At 40.6% G+C, this 20,139-nt stretch overlaps 1 protein-coding gene across 1 annotated transcript; it reads right to left on the bottom strand.

Annotated features, from left to right (window-relative positions):
• Positions 1 to 10,777: 10,777 nt before the first annotated feature.
• Positions 10,778 to 12,307, bottom strand: LOC144365117 (sperm motility kinase 2B-like). Its single transcript, XM_078015915.1, has one exon. The coding sequence runs from the start codon at positions 12,305 to 12,307 to the stop codon at positions 10,778 to 10,780; it is 1,530 nt and encodes a 509-aa protein (XP_077872041.1).
• Between the last annotated feature and the right edge of the window lie 7,832 nt (positions 12,308 to 20,139).

The following is a 20,139-nucleotide window of genomic DNA, read 5'->3' as shown; positions in this document are numbered from 1 at the left end:
CATGGTGAGACGAGTGCTTGCTGAGTTGTTTAAGCTGGGCTTGAATATGTGATTCCCCCTGCCTCGGTGTCCCGAGCAGATAGGCTTAAGGCACTTGTGGTTTAAAAATGAGGTGTTCCCCAAAAGCTGCTGTGTTGAGGCAGGAATATTCAAAGGCAAAATGAGCGGATTGTGAGAGCTGTACCTAATCTGACCCTACTCGTTTCAATGGATATATTGGGTGTTAACTGTAGGTAGGTGGAAAGTGACTGGAGTAAAGCCCTGAGAGGGTACTTCTTTCCTGTGTCTCCTTTCCTTGTTTGTCCCTTGTTGCTAGGAAAGGAGAAGCTTGGCCCTTGCCCCGGCTTGTCCTATTCCCTTAGGAGCCAATCTTGTGGTAATTACATCATCATAATGCCATTTCCTTCAGTCTTGTTAGAACCTAAGAAAGCTTTCAAGGGATATATTTCAAGCTATATCATTATATTCTTAGTTTTCTAACAGTTTTTATCCATAGATGTTGAATTTGCCCTGTTATTCTATTCTTATCAATGAAATGTACTATGATATAGGGATTTTCATGTTTACTTTAGGATGGAATTTGAACACTCAATTTTGGGTTTCTTCCATTGTTTATTTTGACACTATAATTTCTAGTTAATGATATAGTAATGCTAGCCTCATAAAATAACTTGTGAATTGCTCCTTGGTCATCTGCTTCCCGGAAATGATTGCATAGAATTGTACTGATTCTTCTTTAATTGTGAGGTAGAATTCTCCACCTATACCCAAGATCCCTTTGGAGATTCTCAAATTAGCAACTTAACTTCCTAATGATCATTGGACCCTGAAAGGTTCATATTGTTGGGTAGTTCATGCTTTTCAAAAATTGGTTTATTTCAGTCCATTGTAGCTTATGTTTTCTGTTGTTCAGTTCACATTTTCTGATACTCACATGAAAATAACAAGATTTTGCTCTGTTGCTAAGCCTGGGCTTGAACATATGATCCCCCTGCCTCAGAGTTCTAAGCAGATAGGCTTTTAAACCTTTTGTGGTTTCAAAATTAGGTGTTCCCCAAAAAGCTGCTGTGTGAAGGCAGGAATATTCAAAGGCAAAATGACTGAATAGTAGTGCTGTACCAGGGCTGTACCTAATCAGACCCTACTCATTTCAATGGACTAAATGGGTGTTAACTGTAGGCAGGTGGAAAGTGACTGGAGGAGATGGGTCACTGGAGTCATGCCCTGAATGGGTGCTTCTTCCCTGTGTCTCCTTCCCCTCCCTCTGCTCTGATATTGCCATGAAGGGAGCAGCTCTCCTCTGTTTGGCCCTTCCCCCATGAGGTGCTGCCTCACTGAGCTCACACTGGTGCTCAAGAACCTTGCTCTTCTACATCTCCAAGTGCCATTTGTCTCTTTCCAATGCCACAATTTTCCATATTTCTCTATCCCACCCATGGCCCATGCAGGTGGTGGAATTGAAGACTCCTCTTCAGTGGAATAGGCAGGCTGTGAAATAAAGCTAAGAAAGAGAAAACAGCAGAGAAACTAAAGGACATCGGAAGTATTTTTAAAAAGCGGGGTGTGGGGGGAGGCCGTGGAGGAGGGTTGGAAGGCTCTTATAGCTTAGGGACAGAGCTTTCACACTGGAAAGAGGATAAGAGCTTGCATTTGCTTTATTTGTATGGCAGAAATATCAAATGTCTTCCCTAGAATGTTCTTCACCAATTAAGATAGGAGATGGGCTGTTCAGTTTCCAACAGGTTACACCCAACTTCACAGCTAGCAGTGCAGTCTCCCTAGCATTGCACAATCCATTGAGTGAAAGGAGCCACAAATAGTTTGCAATGCCAAACCTAAATCTCAAGGCCAAGTGAAGATGTTCAAATAAGCTCAAATAATTCACAAATGGCATCCCATATTTCCTTATGTTCCATAACACTGGTTCAGGTACATGAGTACTTGATGCTCTGCAAGACCATTTTTTAACCCTGCAATCCACACAGTGCTGATAAAACCAGCTCTCAAACTATGCTCACCATTATGTCAGCTCTGCTCCACATACTTTACATTTACAACTCATTTAATTTTTGCAATTACCTCTCATGGCAGGGACTATTATTCTCCCTTTTCTTACATGAGAAACTGAGACCCAAATGGTTGAATAGTGTGCACATACACATACAAATGGTGAATAAATAACCAGGATTTAAATATGTGTGTCCTAGATGCTGATGCACTTCCCCACCCTGATCCCCAGCTCTTCTGTGTCTAAACACACAGTCATAATAGCATTATGACAATAAGGCCAACTGGGCTTATCAGGAAACCACTCAGATGGTACAGTATGGTGCTTTGAAATGATAAAAAAAAACAGTAAAAAAAATCAACTATTCCTTTTTAAAGAGTGACTTCTTATCCTTATTTAATAAAAAAAAAATCAGGTCAATTTGTGTAGTAAAATATTACTCAGTTTAGCCCAGTTTTTTAACTAGATTCTCTGTGGTTCCAAAGAAAAATTCATTGAATGTTGAATTATGGAAATGCTTTCAGGCTTCACTGGAGTATTCATGTGACTGTATTCATCTGCCAAACTTCATTAAACAATGCAAGTAAATGTTATTTTATGGTATATAAGTTTCAGTTCAATATTATGGCATTCTTTTTAAAGAATGTGGGCCCTGAAAAAAAGATCACACCATCATCAAAACCAACTTTTTAGAGTCCCAAATAGCAGTTCCCTGTTAGAAGTGCTCCTGAGACAGTGAGACATAGAGGTATTGAGAAGAGTTAAGAAGGTAGCTGAACTGCACACACATAGAAACTAAAAGCTTGATCTTTCTTCCAAGATGGCACCCTGAACATTACTTTTCTTTAGTATGTCCCTCTATAACAAGAGCAAAAAGTGCTGAAAAACAACAATTAAGGATTTAAAGACATGAACCCTAAAGGACAGAAAGGATGGTGTATTTTTCAGGATTCTGTAGAGAAATAGAATCAATAGGAAGTTTTTAACAGAACTTGGCTTCTCCTTTGATTGTCCTTTCCCTTAGTGTAGTTCCTACCTTTGCTGATTTTTACTGTTCATTTCATTTCCTTCTCATGGAATATTTTGCCAAGACTGTTCTGTAGTGCAGGCTTTCTTGCCATAAATTCTTTTAATTTTCTTTTATCATGAAAGGTTTTTAATTCATCATCAAATCTGAAGGTTAATTTTGCTAGGTATAAGAATCTTAATTTGCATCCATTTTGTTTCAGAGCTTGGTATATGTTGTTCCAGGATCTCTTGGCTTTGAGGGTCTGGGTTGAGAAATCTCCTGAGATCTGAATTGGGGTCCCTCTATGTGTGATCTGATTCCTCTCTCTTCCTGACTTTAAAATTCTATCCTTATTCTGCATGATAGGCATTTTCATTATAATGTGTAAATTATAATTATTATATATTATACAATATATATTATATATATATAAAATTACATGTAAATCTGTTGTAATTTTGTACATTTGGTATCCTGTAAGCCTCTTGTATTGGATTTTCCAATTCATTCTTTCTGTTTGGAAAATTTTCAGATATTTTATTGAAGAGACTGTGCATTCCTTTGGTTTGAATCTCCATGCCTTCCTTTATTCCAATGACTCTTAGATTTGGTCTTTTGATGCTATCCCATAATTCTTGGATATTCTGTTCATGGTTTCTTACCATATTCACTATGTGGTCAACTTTATTTTCAGGATAGTATATTTTGTCTTCATTGTCTGAGGTTCTGTCTTCCAAGATCTAGTCTGTTAGTGATGCTTTCTATTTAGTTTTTTTTTAATTTTATTTATTTTTTCTTTAATTTCAAGGATTTCTGTTTGGCTTTTTTTCAGAATCTCTTTCTTTAAGAAATCTTTTGCTACTTGTATTTGCTCTCTTGTCTTTTTGTTGCAGATCAATTGTTGCCTTTATTTGCTCTCTTATGTTATTCTTTGATGCTCAGATCATTTTAATTATGTACATTCTGAACTCCTTCTCTGACATTTCATCGACTGCAGTGTCAGTGGATTCTATTATTGTATCACCTTGGTTTGTTTGGGGCACTTTCTTCCCTTGTTTTTTCATGTGTTGGTGAGTCTTCCTCTCTTGCAGTTCAGAGGTGAGATATTGCAGTTTCTACCCTATAATCTTGTTGTGTTCCTACAGGTTACTAATACCTTAAAAAAACCAAAAATAAACCAAAATGCCTGGGAATACAAATGAAAATGAAATACATATTTCAATAATAACCCTGAATGTAAATGGCCTAAACTCATCAATTAAAAGACATAGTCTAACATATTGGATTTTTTTAAAAAGACCCAACAATATGTGGCCTTCAAGAGACTCATCTCACAGGAAAAGATAGCCACAGACTAAAGGTAAAACAATGGGAAAAAACATTCACTCACATGGGCCACATCAACAAGCAGGGGCTTCCATCCTCATATAAGATAAAGTAGACTTCAAACCAAAGTTAGTGAAATGCAATAAAGAAGGATATTTCATAATACTCAAGGGAGTCATACATCAACAAGACAAAACAATCATAAATATCTATGTATATCAAAAAAACCCTTCTCAATTTCAAGAAGCAAACAGACCACAACACAATTAATACTGAGTGTCATCAACACACCTCCCTCGCCACTGGATAGATCTTTCAAACAAAAACTAAACAAAGAAACTCCAGAACTCAATAATACAATCAATAACTTAGATTAACAGACATATATAGAATATTCCATCCAACATCGAGTGAACAAATTTTCTTCTCAGCAGCACATGGATCCTTCTCCAAAATAGATCATATGTTATGCCACAAAGCAAGTCTTAGCAAATACAAAAAAAAAAAAAAAATAGAGATACTGCCCTGCATTCTGTCTGACCATAATGAAATGAAATTAGAAGTCAATGATAAAATTAAAAAGAAAAGCTACTCCAACACCTGGAGACTAAACAATATGCTATTGAATAATGCATGGATAACAGCAGACATCAGGAAGGAGATTAAAAACAAATCTTAGAGATAAATGAGAACTCCAAGACAACTTATCCAAATCTCTGGGACACTGCCAAGGCAGTACTAAGAGGAAAGTTCATTGCATGGAGTTCTTTCATTAAAAGAAGAAAAAGTCAACAAATAAATGACCGGACATTATAGGTAAAAGCCCAAGAAAAGGAAGAACAAACCAACATCAACATAGTAGAAGACAGAAAATAATTAAAATCAGGGTGGAAAGCAATGAAATTGAAACAAAAGAAACAAGTTCAGAAAATTGACAAAACAAATAGCTGGTTCTTTGAAAAAATATAAAATTGACAAACCCTAGACACTCTAATGAAAAGAAGGAGGGAGAAAACTCAAATTACTAAAATTTGTGATGAAAAAGGAAATATCACGACAGACACAATTGAAACATAGAAGATAGAAACTATTTTGAAAAATTATAATTCATTAAAATAGGAAACCTCGAAGACACTAAAAAATTTCGAGAGGCATATGATCAACTCAAACTGAGGCAAGAGGACATGCACAATTTGAACAGATCAATTTCAAGCAAAGAAATAGAAGATGCCATCAAAAGCCTACCAATCAAGAAAAGCCTAGGACCAGACAGATTCACAGCTGAGTTCTACAAGACCTACAAAAAAGAATTAATCTCAGTACTCCTCAAATTATTCCATGAAATAGAAGGGAAGAAACCCTCCCAAACTCATTCCACAAAGCTAGTATCATCCTGATACCAAAACCAGACAGACACATATCAAGGAAAGAAAATTTCTGACTAATATCCCTGATGAACATTGATGCAAAAATTATCAATAAAATTCCGGCAAATCTCATACAAAAACATACTTATAAAATAGTGCACCATGATCAAATGGAGTTCATTCCAGGAATGCAAGATTGGTTCAACACACAGAAATCATTAAATATAATTAATCACATCAATAGACTTAAAGATAAGAATCATGATTATAGAAATTGATGCAGAAAATGTATTTGACAAAACACAGTACCCTTTCATGTTCCAAACATTAGAAAAACCAGAATGACAGCTATTAAAACAACAGTAAGAACATGACCTCAACATTGTAAAAGCTATCTATGCTAAAACCAAGGCCAACATCATTCTAAATGGAGAAAAATTGGAAGTACTTCCTCTAAAACAGGAATAACACAGGGATGCCCACTTTCACCACTTCTATTTAACATAGTCCTTGAAACTCTAGCCAGAGCAATGAGACAGAAGAAACTGCAGAACACTAAAGAAACACACTGAAAAAGACCTTAGAAGATGGAAAGATCTCTCATGCTCTTGGAGAGGCAAAATTAATATTATCAAAATGGCCATACTTCCCAAAGCGTTATACAGATTCAAAGTGATACAAATTAAAATTCCAACATCATTCCTTATAGAAATAGAAAATGCAACCATGAAATTTATTTGTAAAAATAAGAGAGGGGCTGAGCTGGGGCTCAGTGGTAGCACACTTGCCTAGCATGCGGGAGGTATTGGATTCGATTCTCAGCACCATATACAAATAAATAAAATAAAGGTCCATCAACAACTAAAAAATATTTTAAAAAAAGAGACCCAGAATAACCAAAGCAATCCTTAGCAAGAAGAATGAAGCAGGCATCACAATACCAGATCTTTTATACTATAAAGCTATAGTAACAAAAAATGATATGGTATTGGCACAAAAATAGACATGTAGACCAATGGTATAGAACACAAGACACAGAGACAAACCCACATAAATACAGTTATCTCATACTAGACATACATTGGAGAAGGTGCCAAAAACATACACTGGAGACAATATAGCCTATTCAACAAATGGTGCTGGGAAAACTGTAAATCCATATGCATCAAAATGAAACTAAACCCTCTCTCTCACCATGCACAAAATTCAACTCAAAGTGGATCAAGGACCTAGGAATTAGACCAGAGACCCTGAGCCTAATAGAGGAAAATGCAGGCCCAAATCTTCATCATGTCAGATTAGGCCCAACTTCCTTAACAAGACTCCTAAAGTACAAGAAGTAAAGAAAAGAATTAATAAATTGGATGCAATCAAACTAAAAAGCTCCTTCTCAGCAAAAGAAACAATGAGGTGAAGAGAGCCTACAGAATGGGAGCAAATTTTTGCCACATGCATGTCAGATAGAGCACTAATCTCCAGAATATATAAAGAACTCAAAAACTTAACACCAAAAAAAAATAAAACTCAATAATTGAGCTAAAAAGCATAAAATTGATCAACAAATGTATGAAAAAATGTTCAACATCTCTAGTAATTAAAGAAATGCAAATTCCTGTCTGTACACCTTGTGCCTATTCTAAGAGTTCATCTCATGCTAGTAAGAATGGCAGCTATTAAGACTAACAACAGTAACGGTTGGCGAGGATGTAGGGGGAAAAGGCACACTCATACATTGCTGGTGGGACTGCATTTTGGTGCAACCAATCTGGAAAGCAGTACGGAGATTCCTTAGAAAACTTGGAATGGAACCACCATTTCACCTAGCTATCCCACTCCTCGGTCTATACCCATATTAATATAGTATGTCTCAGCATACTATACTAATATAGCCACATCAATGATGATACAATTCAATTCACAATAGCTAAACTATGAAAATAGTATGAAGGCTCCTCAAAATTTCAAAAACATAACTACCACATGATCCAACTATCCCTCTAATGGGATATATTCACAGGAAATAAAATCAGGGTGTCATAGAGACATTGGCAGGTCCCATGATTGTGTAGCACTATTCACAATAACCAAGATATGAAAACAATTTAAGTACCCATTAGCTGCTGAACCAATAAAGAAAATGTGGTACATATACACAATGAAATCCCACTCAGCCATAAAAAGGAAGAAACCCTGGCATTTGTGACAGTATGGATGGAACTAGAGATTATTAAGTGAAGTAAGCCAGGTGCATGAAACAAAGGCTGCATGATCTCACAAATGCATGGAATCTAGAAGAGTTGATTTATAGAAGATGTAAATAGAATGGTGCTTACCAGTGATTGGGGAGAGTAGGGGGGAGGAGGAATGGGGAAATGTTGATCAAAGGGTACTAAGTCACCATTAAGATAGGAGCAAGAACTCCTGGAGTGCTCTTGTACAACATGGCACCTACATATAGCAGTTATGAATTGGGTATCTGCAAAAGCCAGAGGATTTTGAATTTTTTACCATAAAAATGTTGTTTTAGGAAATAGATATGTTCAACCTGATCTAAACATTTCACAATGTACCCATGTATTAAAATATCACAAAACCTCATCATGTGTATACTTTTTATGTTTTGATGTATCAGATACATTCAAAAATACACTGTTTAAAATCCATTTTTCTTGGCTGGCCATGGTGGCCTACACCTGTAATCCCAGCAGCTTAGAAGGCTGAGACAGGAGGATCAGAAGTTCAAAGCCAGCCTCAGCAATGGCGAAGCAATAAGCAACTCAATGAGACCCTGTCTTTAAATGAAATACAAAATAGGGCTGAAATGTCCTTCTGCTCCTGTGAACAAGCCACACAAAATGCAAAAAGGCGTTCCTCCTCTACACTGGCCCCCTTCCGTCCTCCAGGATCCCTGCACACCCCTGTGATTGTCCCAATGTGGGCCTGGAGTTGTCACCTGAGCCTGGGCTTCCTCCCCAGGACCACCTCCATGATGGCCTCTCCTGTTTCCCAGAACCTCCTGCACATTGTGATCTTTCAGGCAGCTCTTAGGCAATCCCTTCCTCAGGCCAAGGTTAGGTCAGAAAATGGCCATTTCCTGTCTGTACACCCTGTGCCCTGACTCAAGCGGGGAAGTGGCTTTGCCTTAGGGGGATTCACCACCATTGGGATTTTTCTATAGAAAAATGTGTGCAGAGTTTCTCTTTAAAAAACTTCCATCGGATAACCTTACAACTAGAGGCCTATCACAAAATAGCAAACTACTAAAATGACACATGTGACATACTTTTTTTAAAAGGTATATCCATATCTGACCACTGAGAGAATAATAGGAAAAAACTGCCAGATAAACTCTGGGGGCGCAGTCCTATAAAGGTATCAGGGCAGAAGGACTTGGAGCCTCTCCTCCTGGCCAACACAGTATTCCCACTCTTCATTTGGGCACCCTTTAATTTACAAACTTCAGCATCAAGAGAACCCAAAACAAAGAGCAATTCCACATGGGTACACTTTGCTTTTATGTAAATAGCATCCATAAGATGGCCTGTCATCTGACTCCCCAAATCCCATGTGCTCCCTCCTCTGCTACCTCTAAGTATTGTGCCAGATTCATGGGACCCCAATAGACCTCCAGGAGCTGAATCCAATGCAATCACACAAGAGTCTTTATTGCAAGCTCGAGCCAGGACTCACAACCGTTTCCAATGCAGCGGTCCCGGGGAGTGAGTCCTGGTCCTTTGTTCAGTGAGATTTTATAGGTTTTAGGGGGATACTCTATGCATCACAACATCATACAGCAAATCATTCCACACCGTGGGGAAAATCAAACGACAGCTCTTAACATTGATTAGCACATTCACTGGCGGGAACAAGTTGGGTAGGGGTGATTGGCTAGTACAAGAGGGGGGTTCGTTTGAACTGACTGGTTTAAACCACGAGGGGTGTATGTACTAAACTACATGGTTTCCCAACATGTTATCAACCACCATAAACTACTGGGGGGGTCATCTGGCATCCCAGGTATTTTCCCTGTCTCATGCTGATTGGTGGTTACTAGGGGGTTGCTATGGGTCCTCACCTAGCCTGAGTCAGGGACACCTGGCGCTGCAGGTCTTTCATTATTTGCAGACAAGCAACTCAGCAGGGTGGGTAGGTGCCTAGGAGTGCTCTGTGGGTTTTTCCAAGGACAAGGGTCATGCTCCCTTCCTGGACAGGCTTTGCTCTGAGGTAGAGGCTGGTTTCTCAAAAATGGAGTCACATTAGTTTCTCACAAGCAGGAGCCAAGAGGAAGATTTGGGTGACGAGGCAGCATGGCAGGTGGTGAGGCACACAGTCACTGCTGCAGGAAGCCCACCCCTAACCCCTGGCCCCCTCCGACTTCCTAGCAAACAGTATGAAGGAGATGATGTCATAGAACTCTCCGGGGTCTTCTCGGATATGATTTCTCCAACAGTTGCCACCCACCTTCTTCTCCACATACCTCAGAGAGGGATTCCTTCTGCCAAAAGCTACCAGATCAAAGTCACTCATATCTACACTGGCTCTAAGTCAAAACATTCATCCATTAGTTTAATGGGAGCAAGTCTCCACTGGCACTAGATCAAAGCAAGTGAGTCTCCATCTACATTGGCTAAAGGTGAGTGTGTTCCCTTGTACACAAGCTAAAGCAAGTGAGTCCTCATCTGCACTGGTTCAAGGCGAGTAAGTCTCTGTACATTGAACAGGAGAGGGAGGCACAGTGGTGCAGGCCTTAGAGAGGATGCCTGGTGGGCTCCAGCCCTCACTCACAGACACCCCCCACCCTGTTTGTTTGATTAGTTTTTTTTAATCTTTAGAATATCAATTTGACTATGCAATTTGAGAGAAACAAATTTATTAAGAAATATCTCTGCCATCCCAGGAGCATGGGAGAAAGGACAGAGAAGAGCAGGGCAGGGGAAGGGTCCCCGGGTAAACAGTCTCATCTGATGTTCCCGGCAGGTGAAGGCAAGGGAGGCGCCTGATGTCCAGGTAGATCCAGGTGTGCTCCTGGCTGGACCCCATGTGGAGAAGCCCAACCAGTATGCCCTCTCAGTCCTGCAGCTGTTGGGGTCCACATGACCAATGCCCACATAGTGATGACAGCATCCACAGAGCAAAAGGTCCTCTGGCTGGCTGTTTCTTCGTTTGGTCCATCTGAACTGTAGTAACATAGGATTCTAATCTCCTTGTAGGAGCCTTGTTTTCGCCATCACATGAGGATGTGCTACAGCACAGTATGCGAAAGGAGGCAGCGATCCTCTGCCTTACTTGCTTCCAGCCCTTCCTGTGACCCCAGGGACTCCCTGTGGTGGCATCTTGGGAGACATGGCTGTCTGTTGTTGATGGGCAGGGTTGGGGTGAGTCGAACATAGAGTAATGCTGGGAGGCTAGCCTGGGAGTGGGGGGCTTCTCATGCAGGAAGCAGAGACTAATGGCAGGCCAGCTGGCCCTTCTGAAGCCCTTCTGCCCTGACTCCTTGGCCTCCTGAGGCTGATGATGCTCACAGGGCAAGGGGAAGGTGTGAAGGGCAGGCTCACTCGCCCTCCTCTGCAGGAGGGCAGGGGAAATGGAAGGATCCCTTCTCACAGGCTTCATGCAGCCTGCCTCCTGGCTTATCTGCCGCTGGATTATGAGATAGGAAGCCATCACCTCATCAAACTTTCTCTGGGACAGCGACACCCAGGTACTGTAAGGGTCGTACCCCATGTCGAACAGCATTGTCAGTACTGTGGGGTCTGAGAGGTTGGGGAGGGGAACATCATGGTAAGATAAATTCTCCTCATCCTGATTCAGCCATGGGTCCTCCAAGATTTCCTCTACGGAGAGCCTTGCTCTAGGGTCCACTATCAAGATTTTCTTTAAGAGTCTTTGTGCTTCGGCCGAGACATGCTGGGGAAATTTCACCTTCGGGTGTAAGATCTTCTTCCTTAGCTTCTTCTTGCTGGATGCCCTAAATGGGCGGTGACCAGTCAACATAAAATACAAAATGACACCCAGGCTCCAGCTGTCCACTGGGGGACCCTCGTGTATTTCCTTGCGCACAATTTCGGGGGCATGGTACTCCAGGGTGCCCCAAAAGTGGGTCAGCTTCCGCCCAGGCTTGAACATGGTGCTTAAGCCAAAGTCGATGATTCGGATGTTGCCTTTGGCATCCAGCACAATGTTCTCGGGCTTCAGGTCTCCATGCAAGATGTGCATCTTGTGGCAGTAGCACACCGCACACGTGATCTGCCTGAAGAGTCTCCTGGCCTCCTCCTCCTGCATGCCCCCAGGCGGGATGAGGTCAAATAAAGTTCCCCCAATCCCGTACTCCATCACGATGTAGATCTGTTTGCAGGTTTCAATCACCTCAAAGAGCTGGATCACGTTCGGGTGGTTCAGGGTCTTCATCGCCTGCATTTCAGGGAGGACCAAAGTCTTCCACATGCTCCTTGGAATGACTTTCACTGCCACCTCAGCTCCAGTGCGCAGATGGCGAGCTAGTTTGACTTGACAAAACAATCCATACCCAATGTCCTTCAAGACCTGGTAATGGTCTGTGAAGGCCTTCTCCTGGCAGGAATAAGTCCTCTGCGGCATTACACTAGTCTCACTACTATGCATCCTAAGCAGGAACACCAAATAAGGATGCCACCTAAAAAATAAATAAATAAATAAATAAAACAAAACAAACAAACAAAACAAAACAAAACAAAGACAAAACAAGAAACCCAAATCAAAGAACCAATCTCTAAAGACCATAACCACCAACTGCCAACCACCAAACAAATGTGCTAACTAGCTGGGAGTCTGACAGGTCACCACCAAGAGCTTCCTGTACTTATGGACAAATACCCAGCTGCAGCCACCCTCTTATATATATATCCAGTGTTTGAAATTCGCTCACATTGGTGAGAAATGTCCCGGTCACGCCTGGACATCACCCACACTGGCCATCTCCCTTTAGGCCACTTTCATAGTAAGAATTAGAAAGGAATCCAGAAGTTTTTCAATTCAATGGGTTATAGAAACTGACATGTATTTTTTTTAATTAAAATTTGTACAGTAGTCAATGGACTTTTCATTTCAAGTCTAGAAGTCTGTAATCACTTTGGAATTGAAAGACCTCATCAGATCTACACTCAAGGTATCCCACTTCTTTTTCTTCTATCCAACACTGAATAATGGGTGTCAAAAGGATGGTTGCACCTCACACACATCATTATAATATAACAATGCTCGGTTCCCTAAGACCCTCTAGAGCATGGTAGGCACACCTACAAGGTTGACAGGGAGAAAGGGCTCATCATAATTTCCCCATAAGGTCTTCATCAGATCTCTGCTTAGAAACACTAGAGCACAAAACACAGTGTGTTGAAACATTCAAAGTGATAAAAGATATACTCTGGAAGCCAAGAATCCTAGAACCAGTACAAGTGTCCATCCCAAAGCAGGAAGAAATGGAGGCATTCTCAGATGACTGGGTACCTTCCTGCTGTGGTAACCAAATACATTAGACTGGGCAATTTATTAACAAATTCATCTGTCCAAGTTTTGTAGACTGGCAAGTTCAAGGTCAAAGCACTACTTTGGTTCTGTGTCCTCACATAATAGAAGGGCAGAGGATGGAACTCATTCCCTCAAAAACCCCTCACCCTTTTTCTTTCTTTCTCCCCCCCCCACAACATACTGGCAACTCAACGCATCAACCCAGAGTATCACATGCTTTAAGCAAGTACTCTGACACTGAGTTAGATCCATATCCTTTTAATTGTGAGAAAAGGTCTTTCTAAGTTGTTCAAGCTGGGCTTGAACATGTCATTTCCCCAGTTTCACTATCCTGAGCAGATAGGCTTACGACTTCTTGTGGTTTAAAAATGAGGTGTTCCCCAAAAGCTGTTGTGTCAATGCAGGAATATTCAAAGACAAAACGACTGGATTGTGAGAGCTGTACCTAATCAGACCCTACTAGTTCCAATGGACTAACTGGGTGGTTAGTTAACTATAGGCAGGTGGAAGCTGAAAGGGTGCTTCTTCCCTGGGTCTACTTCATTTTTGCCATGAAGAGAGCAGCTTTCCTTTGCTTAGTCCTTGCCCATGATGTGCTGCCTCATATTGGGCCCAGAGCAATGTTTTCAGCCATCTACAGACTGTGACCTCTAAAAGCATGTGTTTGGGATAAAGTTTTCATCCCTAAGTTGTTCTCATTGGGTGGTGTGGTTACTGCCAAATTAAGCTAAAAAAAACAGAAATTGGCACCAAGAAGTGGGGTCATTCCTGTGATAACTGGACCACATGGATCAGAAACCTTTGGAGTTGGTTTTCACAGTTTAAAGATGCAAGCCTGAAAAGTTTTGGAATGTAGTAAGCAGAGCTTAATGAGCAATTGTCGGGGGGAGCTCAGAAGACCAGAATATCAGTAGGAATGCTGACCATGCTAATGAGGTTTCAGAAAGAAATGAAGACTGTGAAATCAGACTAGAGGTCGTTTGTGTATTTTCTGTCAAAGAACTTGATCATATTTTGCCCATTTGCTAAGACTCTGTTTTAGCTGAATTTGAAAGCAAGGGGCTAATTAACCGAGTGGAGGAAATTTCAAGATAGCATAGCATTCAGTCACTGGCATGTATATTGCTGGCAGCTTTTAGCCCACTTTACTGTGAGAATGGGAAGCAGCAAACAGAGCAAAAGGATTTTTAAAACTTGCAGTTTGGAGAGAAATGCACATGCAAAGTTGATGCTAAAGAAGATGTGATTGTTGGAGATCTTATCGACCCTAAAGACATACTAGATTCTTTGCACAAACACAATAGGGAAGATGCTTTGAGGGTATCTCAGGAACGTGCAAAATCATACCCACTGAGAGTAGCTCCAAAGAACAGAAGAGAATATTTATTTGAATAGAGATCATGGGATCTTCTGCCCACCCAGAGGATACCTAAAATGTTGTTTCACCAGGCTTAAGTACATAGGCCCTCAGAGGAACTTCATCCTTGACTCTGCACACAATGCGTACACTTGTTACATTTCTGACATCAGTGAGACGGAGTACAGATGTATGGAAGCAGCATTCTTCATGTTACTGAAGTTAGGCTGCTATGTTCACATCAGATAATTTCTCTTTCCCCTGTTAAAGGGACCCTTCTGGGAACCACAGAGAAATCCACGAAGAACAAATCCAAAATGAAAAGGGATAGGAATTCAAATATTTCACTACAAAAATCAACTAGACAGAATACAATCATAGAAGGATGAAAAGCATAGTGAATAAGAGCTTTCCCTGTTCTTTTTATAAGGGCACAAGTTCCAATGAACCACTAGCCCACTCTGTTCTCCTTATAAGGACAAAACTGCAACAGTACCAACATCCCACCCTGCTCTCCTTATAAGAAAGCAAGTCACACTGAACCAATAACCCATCCTATATTCCCTTATGACCCCGTCTTGGGGTAAATACATCATAATAATGCCATTTCTAAAAATACATTCCTTTTTCTTAGGTCTGGGGTTGAAATCTAAACATGCATTGCAGGGATATATCAACCCACTATCTATTCCTATTTTTCTAAGAGGTTTTTAATTCATAGATGTGATTTTGCTACATTTGTCAATAAAAATAGCTTATTATATAGAAACTTTCATGTCTAGTTCATGATGGAATTTGGCCAGTCAATTTTGGTTTCTTCCATTGTTTTATTTTGGCACTGTCTTTTCTGGTTGAATGATCTGGCAATGCCATCCTCACAAAAATAAGTTGAGAATTTCTCCCTGCATTAATGCCCTGTCCTTTGATACACTGCCAATGAGGAAGCAGAGGAATTCAGAAAGCGTTCATGGCACCTTATGGAGCATAAGGAGTGCAAACAGTAAGAACCTACAATGTTAGTTTGCTTTTAAAAATCAGCTCTGAGTGTGACCTGGGCCTGAGGGATAATTTGGGCAGAAGCAGAGGCATCAGCTCCTCCCCTTCCCTCCACCAAGTGCAGCAGAGGAGGTGCAGGGCTTGACAGTCATAGCTGGAGCTAATTAATATATTCTTGATTCTGCACTCTAATTCCTGATCAAACTTGGCAAGACTGGAAGAGAAACAAGGAAAGGAGGGCCAATAAATTTTCCTGATGGAATTCATCTTCCTCTAACATCTAAAGCTCCTAACATCTCAACATCTGTTCATCCATTCATCAAACATACAAGTGTTATACCTATACAGAATAAATTATGCTCATCTCTTCTGGTTTCCTAATACCTTTAATTAAAACAGAACAAAGTTTCCTAAACTAGTGACTCTCATTCTTCAAAGAACATTTAGAAATAGCAGGAGACATTTCCAGTTGTCATTACTGGGGGCTCCTACTGCCAAATGCTGCTAAATATCCTACAAGGCACAGGACATCCCCCAACAAGAAAGGCAACAGCACTAAATTAGAGAAATCCTGCTCTAAGCAGCAACTGTTCTTCTATCATGAAAAGTTAATGACATGGAAAATATAGGAGGGAAATATTCTAAAATGGGATTATCCAAATAGAACTTTCTGGAAATATTCTATATCTGTGCTTTCCACCATAGTAGCCACCTGTTACATATGTTAGCTGAGCACTTAGAATGTAGCTAATGTGAATAAGGAACAGGATTTAAATTTTACTTAGTTTAAATTTCATTTTACTTTGCCACATGAGCAAATCACTATCATAACAGAGAAAACTGCCTGTCGGCACTGTCATCCAACAGAGTAGAGGAAGTCCAGAAAGATTTCTGCTTTCTCTTTTTATGTCTTGAAGTAGAGTGCCTGATAGGGGTGAAAGGAATTCCCAGTTCCAAGAGGGAATCTTGCATTTCCAGGTAGAGAAACCTGGCTTTCTAGGTCTCAGCTTAGAAGTGATCAATCCTCGCAGGCTACCTCCCCAAACTCTCTCCAAAAAGGCTGGCCAGCTTCTTGGCAGGTATATTTGTCAGCTATTTTTCTGTTGTAACTAAAAGGCCCAACTAGCACAATTGTAGAAAAGGAAAGGTTTATTTAAGAGCTCATAGTTCCAAAGGAAAAGTTCATAGAAGTCAGAACATCATGGCAAAAGAGTATGGCAGAGAGAAGCAGCTCCCATGAACATCAGGAACTGAGAGATAAAGAAACTCCGTTCTCCAGATAGAAAATATATAACCCCTAACCATGCCCCCCTGTGAATTACTTCCTCCAGCCACGCCCCACCTGCCTCCAGCCACCACTCAGTTTATCCCTGATAAATTCACTGACTAGGTTAAGACTATAACCCAGTCATTTCTCCTCCAGGCTTCTTGCATAGTCTTACATGTGAACTTTTGGGGGACACTACATCTAAACCATCACAGCATGCCATTCATTCTCTCAACCTTTGAGGACCAGCTATGAGCCCAGCACTCTTCTAGGAGTTGGAGATAAAACAATCTAGTGATGGAGACAGTTAAGGAGACAAGTCAGTAAAATAGAAGAGTATTCTAGCAAGAACATGCAAAGAATTAAACATAATGACAGCTTATACAAAGTGTTCATGTAATCGCTTGTGGCCAGTATGGAAAGCTGGGCATTTTCCCCATAGGGTAGCTAGGGAAGACCCCAAGATTTTTGAGTGAAAATGTTACAGAAGTAAAGGAACCAGTCATAGGATGTCTGTGGGAGTTAAGCGGATGGACACTGGAGGGAGAAGAACATAGGTGCCAATCCCTCAGTCAAGAATGAGCTGGCCCCCTGAAGGTCCAATAGGGAGGCCATGTGACTAGAGCCAAATGCTTAATGGGGAGGCAGCTAGGACTCAGGTCCTCCTGATTTCTGGTCAGTCATACAGCATTGTGGTCACCATGGCCCTTTTATAAATGGGGGAGAATGTACATGAATCTCTTACAACAAATCCCTGTCAATGCATCTTACACAAAAATAATGCGCTGCCATTATTCTGATATTCTTTGCTCTGTCATCAATAATAGACAGAGTAATCCATTATCCACATTTACTAGGCTCTATTGGAGTGCCACAGCCAGCACAGAAAGCATTCTGGGCCACGACCACCAGCTCTCTCCTGAGGGCAGAAAGTGGTTATGATTAACTTTCAGAGGTGGCCAACCGGAGATTTTTCACCAAGGGACATCATGATGTGTTTCTTGGCTTGGGATCTTAATTTTGTCATTTTTCATTTGTAAAAAGAAATGGAGTTATTCAGTACAATGTTCTAATTGAACTATCTGCATCTTTTAAAGCTAGAACCCTTTAAACCTCTCTACTGTACCTTAAGTAGAATCACAAATTTCTAGTCCATCCAGGGGCCTTTAAGCATTTCTCCCTGCCCATGCCCAAGAGTCTATCTCTGGAGGGCTAGGGAGACGTTACACTGGAAGACAGCTCAGGAAGACAGACACCAGAAGATGATGTCTTTACCAAGTTCACAAACAGATCCAAAGAAATTCAATGAAAAGAAGTAATGCAAGAAAAAGTATCAAACGTTTCTGTGAAGAAACACCCCATGGAAATGCTTCCTGCTGAACTCCTGTGCTCCATTTCACCTGTGATTTGGAATATAAACAAAGTGGTTCAAATTCAACTGGAGTTCAAGGTCAGCAAGAATTACCAATGCAAAAATATTCTAAGTTTTTGCCATTTACCTTACAGAAGACCTAGAGAAAACCTAGAGAAAAGATATCCCTGTTCACGTAAAATGACCTCTCACAAGGTCTAGAGAGCCAGTGAGCTCTTCTGCCCAAGCAGCTCCAGAGACCTTCTTGCCATCCTCTCTAAAGAAAAGGACATCACAAAGACTCCATGAAATACCTCCTTAGGTCAAGTCAACAAGGCTCAACAGGCCCTTTATGACCCTCTGGAGTGTGCTGGCCACATTGAACACAAACCAAGAGGAGTGGAAAAACGACTTGGTGAAGATGTTTTGTCTGTAGTCTCTCTCTACGATCTGTCACATAGTCTCAGAACAAATTACAATTAAACTACTGCATGTGTGTGTGTCTACACTCACATAAATGGATAGTTTCCTTCTTGCATCATTTTAGTTATTTTGTCTTTTATGACTTTTGCTTTTTCTTAGAGAATTAGGATGTTTTTACTTTCTGCTATATTTCTCGATTACAGAAATGCACCTCAAGGTTGAATTTTCCTTTTTGAAAATTTGTTTATTCATTTTTAGTACACACTAACTGCACGGGAAAAATGGAATGGTCTAGTCTTCTCAAATTGTAATATTTGATTTTTTTAGTCTCATTATTAACCACTTTAAAATCTTCTTTAAGCCTATTTAATTTTCCATTGCTATAGAATACTTAGGGTACTTAAGCATGTGTAGTCACATTCACAATTTGTCAAAACCTACAACGTCCCGCCCCAAAGCCCATGATAAACAACATGTCAGAAAAATTAAGCCAGAAAAATATGCATAACTTTCCCTTGCTAAAATTCCCTGTGTCCCTCAGCATACTATTTTTTCCTTTCTTTATTTTCATAAAGAATCAGTGGAACCAAGCACAGTGGCGCACACCTAAAATCTCAGCAACTCTGGAGGTTGAGGCAGGAGGATCACAAGTTCAATGCCAGGGTCAGCAACCTAGCAAGAACCTAAGCTACTTAGTGAGATCCTGTCTCAAGATAAAATGGGCTGGGAATGTGATAAAGCACCCTCGGATCAATCCCCAGAAAAATAAATAAAGAAGAAAAAAAATTAGTGGCCAGGGAAGCAACATATCTTAGAGTCAATAATTTAGGCAACTTTTCTTGCTTCACTTCCCCTTTTTTTTCTCACCTTACTATCCCAGATTTTCACCCCTCATAAAGATGTTAGCATCCTATCCTTTGCCAAACGTCCTGCTTTCTGGGAAACAAGGTGAAGGCAGCAGCCAATGTGCATGGGTGTCACAGCTAGGAGCTTGCTTCCACTTCAGATGCTCTGGTATCCACTCCTTGGAAGCAAAGTATTCCCAGAAAACACATGTATTAGTTTCCTATTGCTGCTGTAACAAGTTATCAGGAGTCTAGTTACTTAGTATAAACAGAACAATGTCTCTTCCAGTTCTGTAAGTCAGAAATCTGAAATCAATTTCACTGAGTCAAAACCAAGGTGTTGGCAGAGCTGGTTCCTTCTGGAGGCTTTGCAAGGAGAATGTCTCTGTTCTTTTCAACTTCTAGTGATACCTTTATTCCTGGGCTTGTGGCTCCTTCCAGGTGTCCCATCTGATCTCTGTTGTCATCATCACATTGCCTTCTCCTCTCCTATTGTTAAGTCTTCTCTATCTCCCTCTTATAAGGACCCTTGTGGTTATGATTAGGGCCCACCCAGATAATTTAGGATGATCTCAAGTCTCAAGATCCCTAACCTAATGCCACCTGCAAAGTTTCTTTTACCATATAAGTTAACATTTATAGGTTCCAGGAATTAGTACCTTGACATTCTTGGGGCCATTATCC

This window comes from Ictidomys tridecemlineatus, chromosome 6 (assembly GCF_052094955.1).
Source record: "Ictidomys tridecemlineatus isolate mIctTri1 chromosome 6, mIctTri1.hap1, whole genome shotgun sequence".
NCBI lineage: Eukaryota > Metazoa > Chordata > Mammalia > Rodentia > Sciuridae > Ictidomys > Ictidomys tridecemlineatus.
Note: the sequence above shows the minus strand (reverse complement) of the source record. Positions and strands in the feature narration are given on the sequence as shown.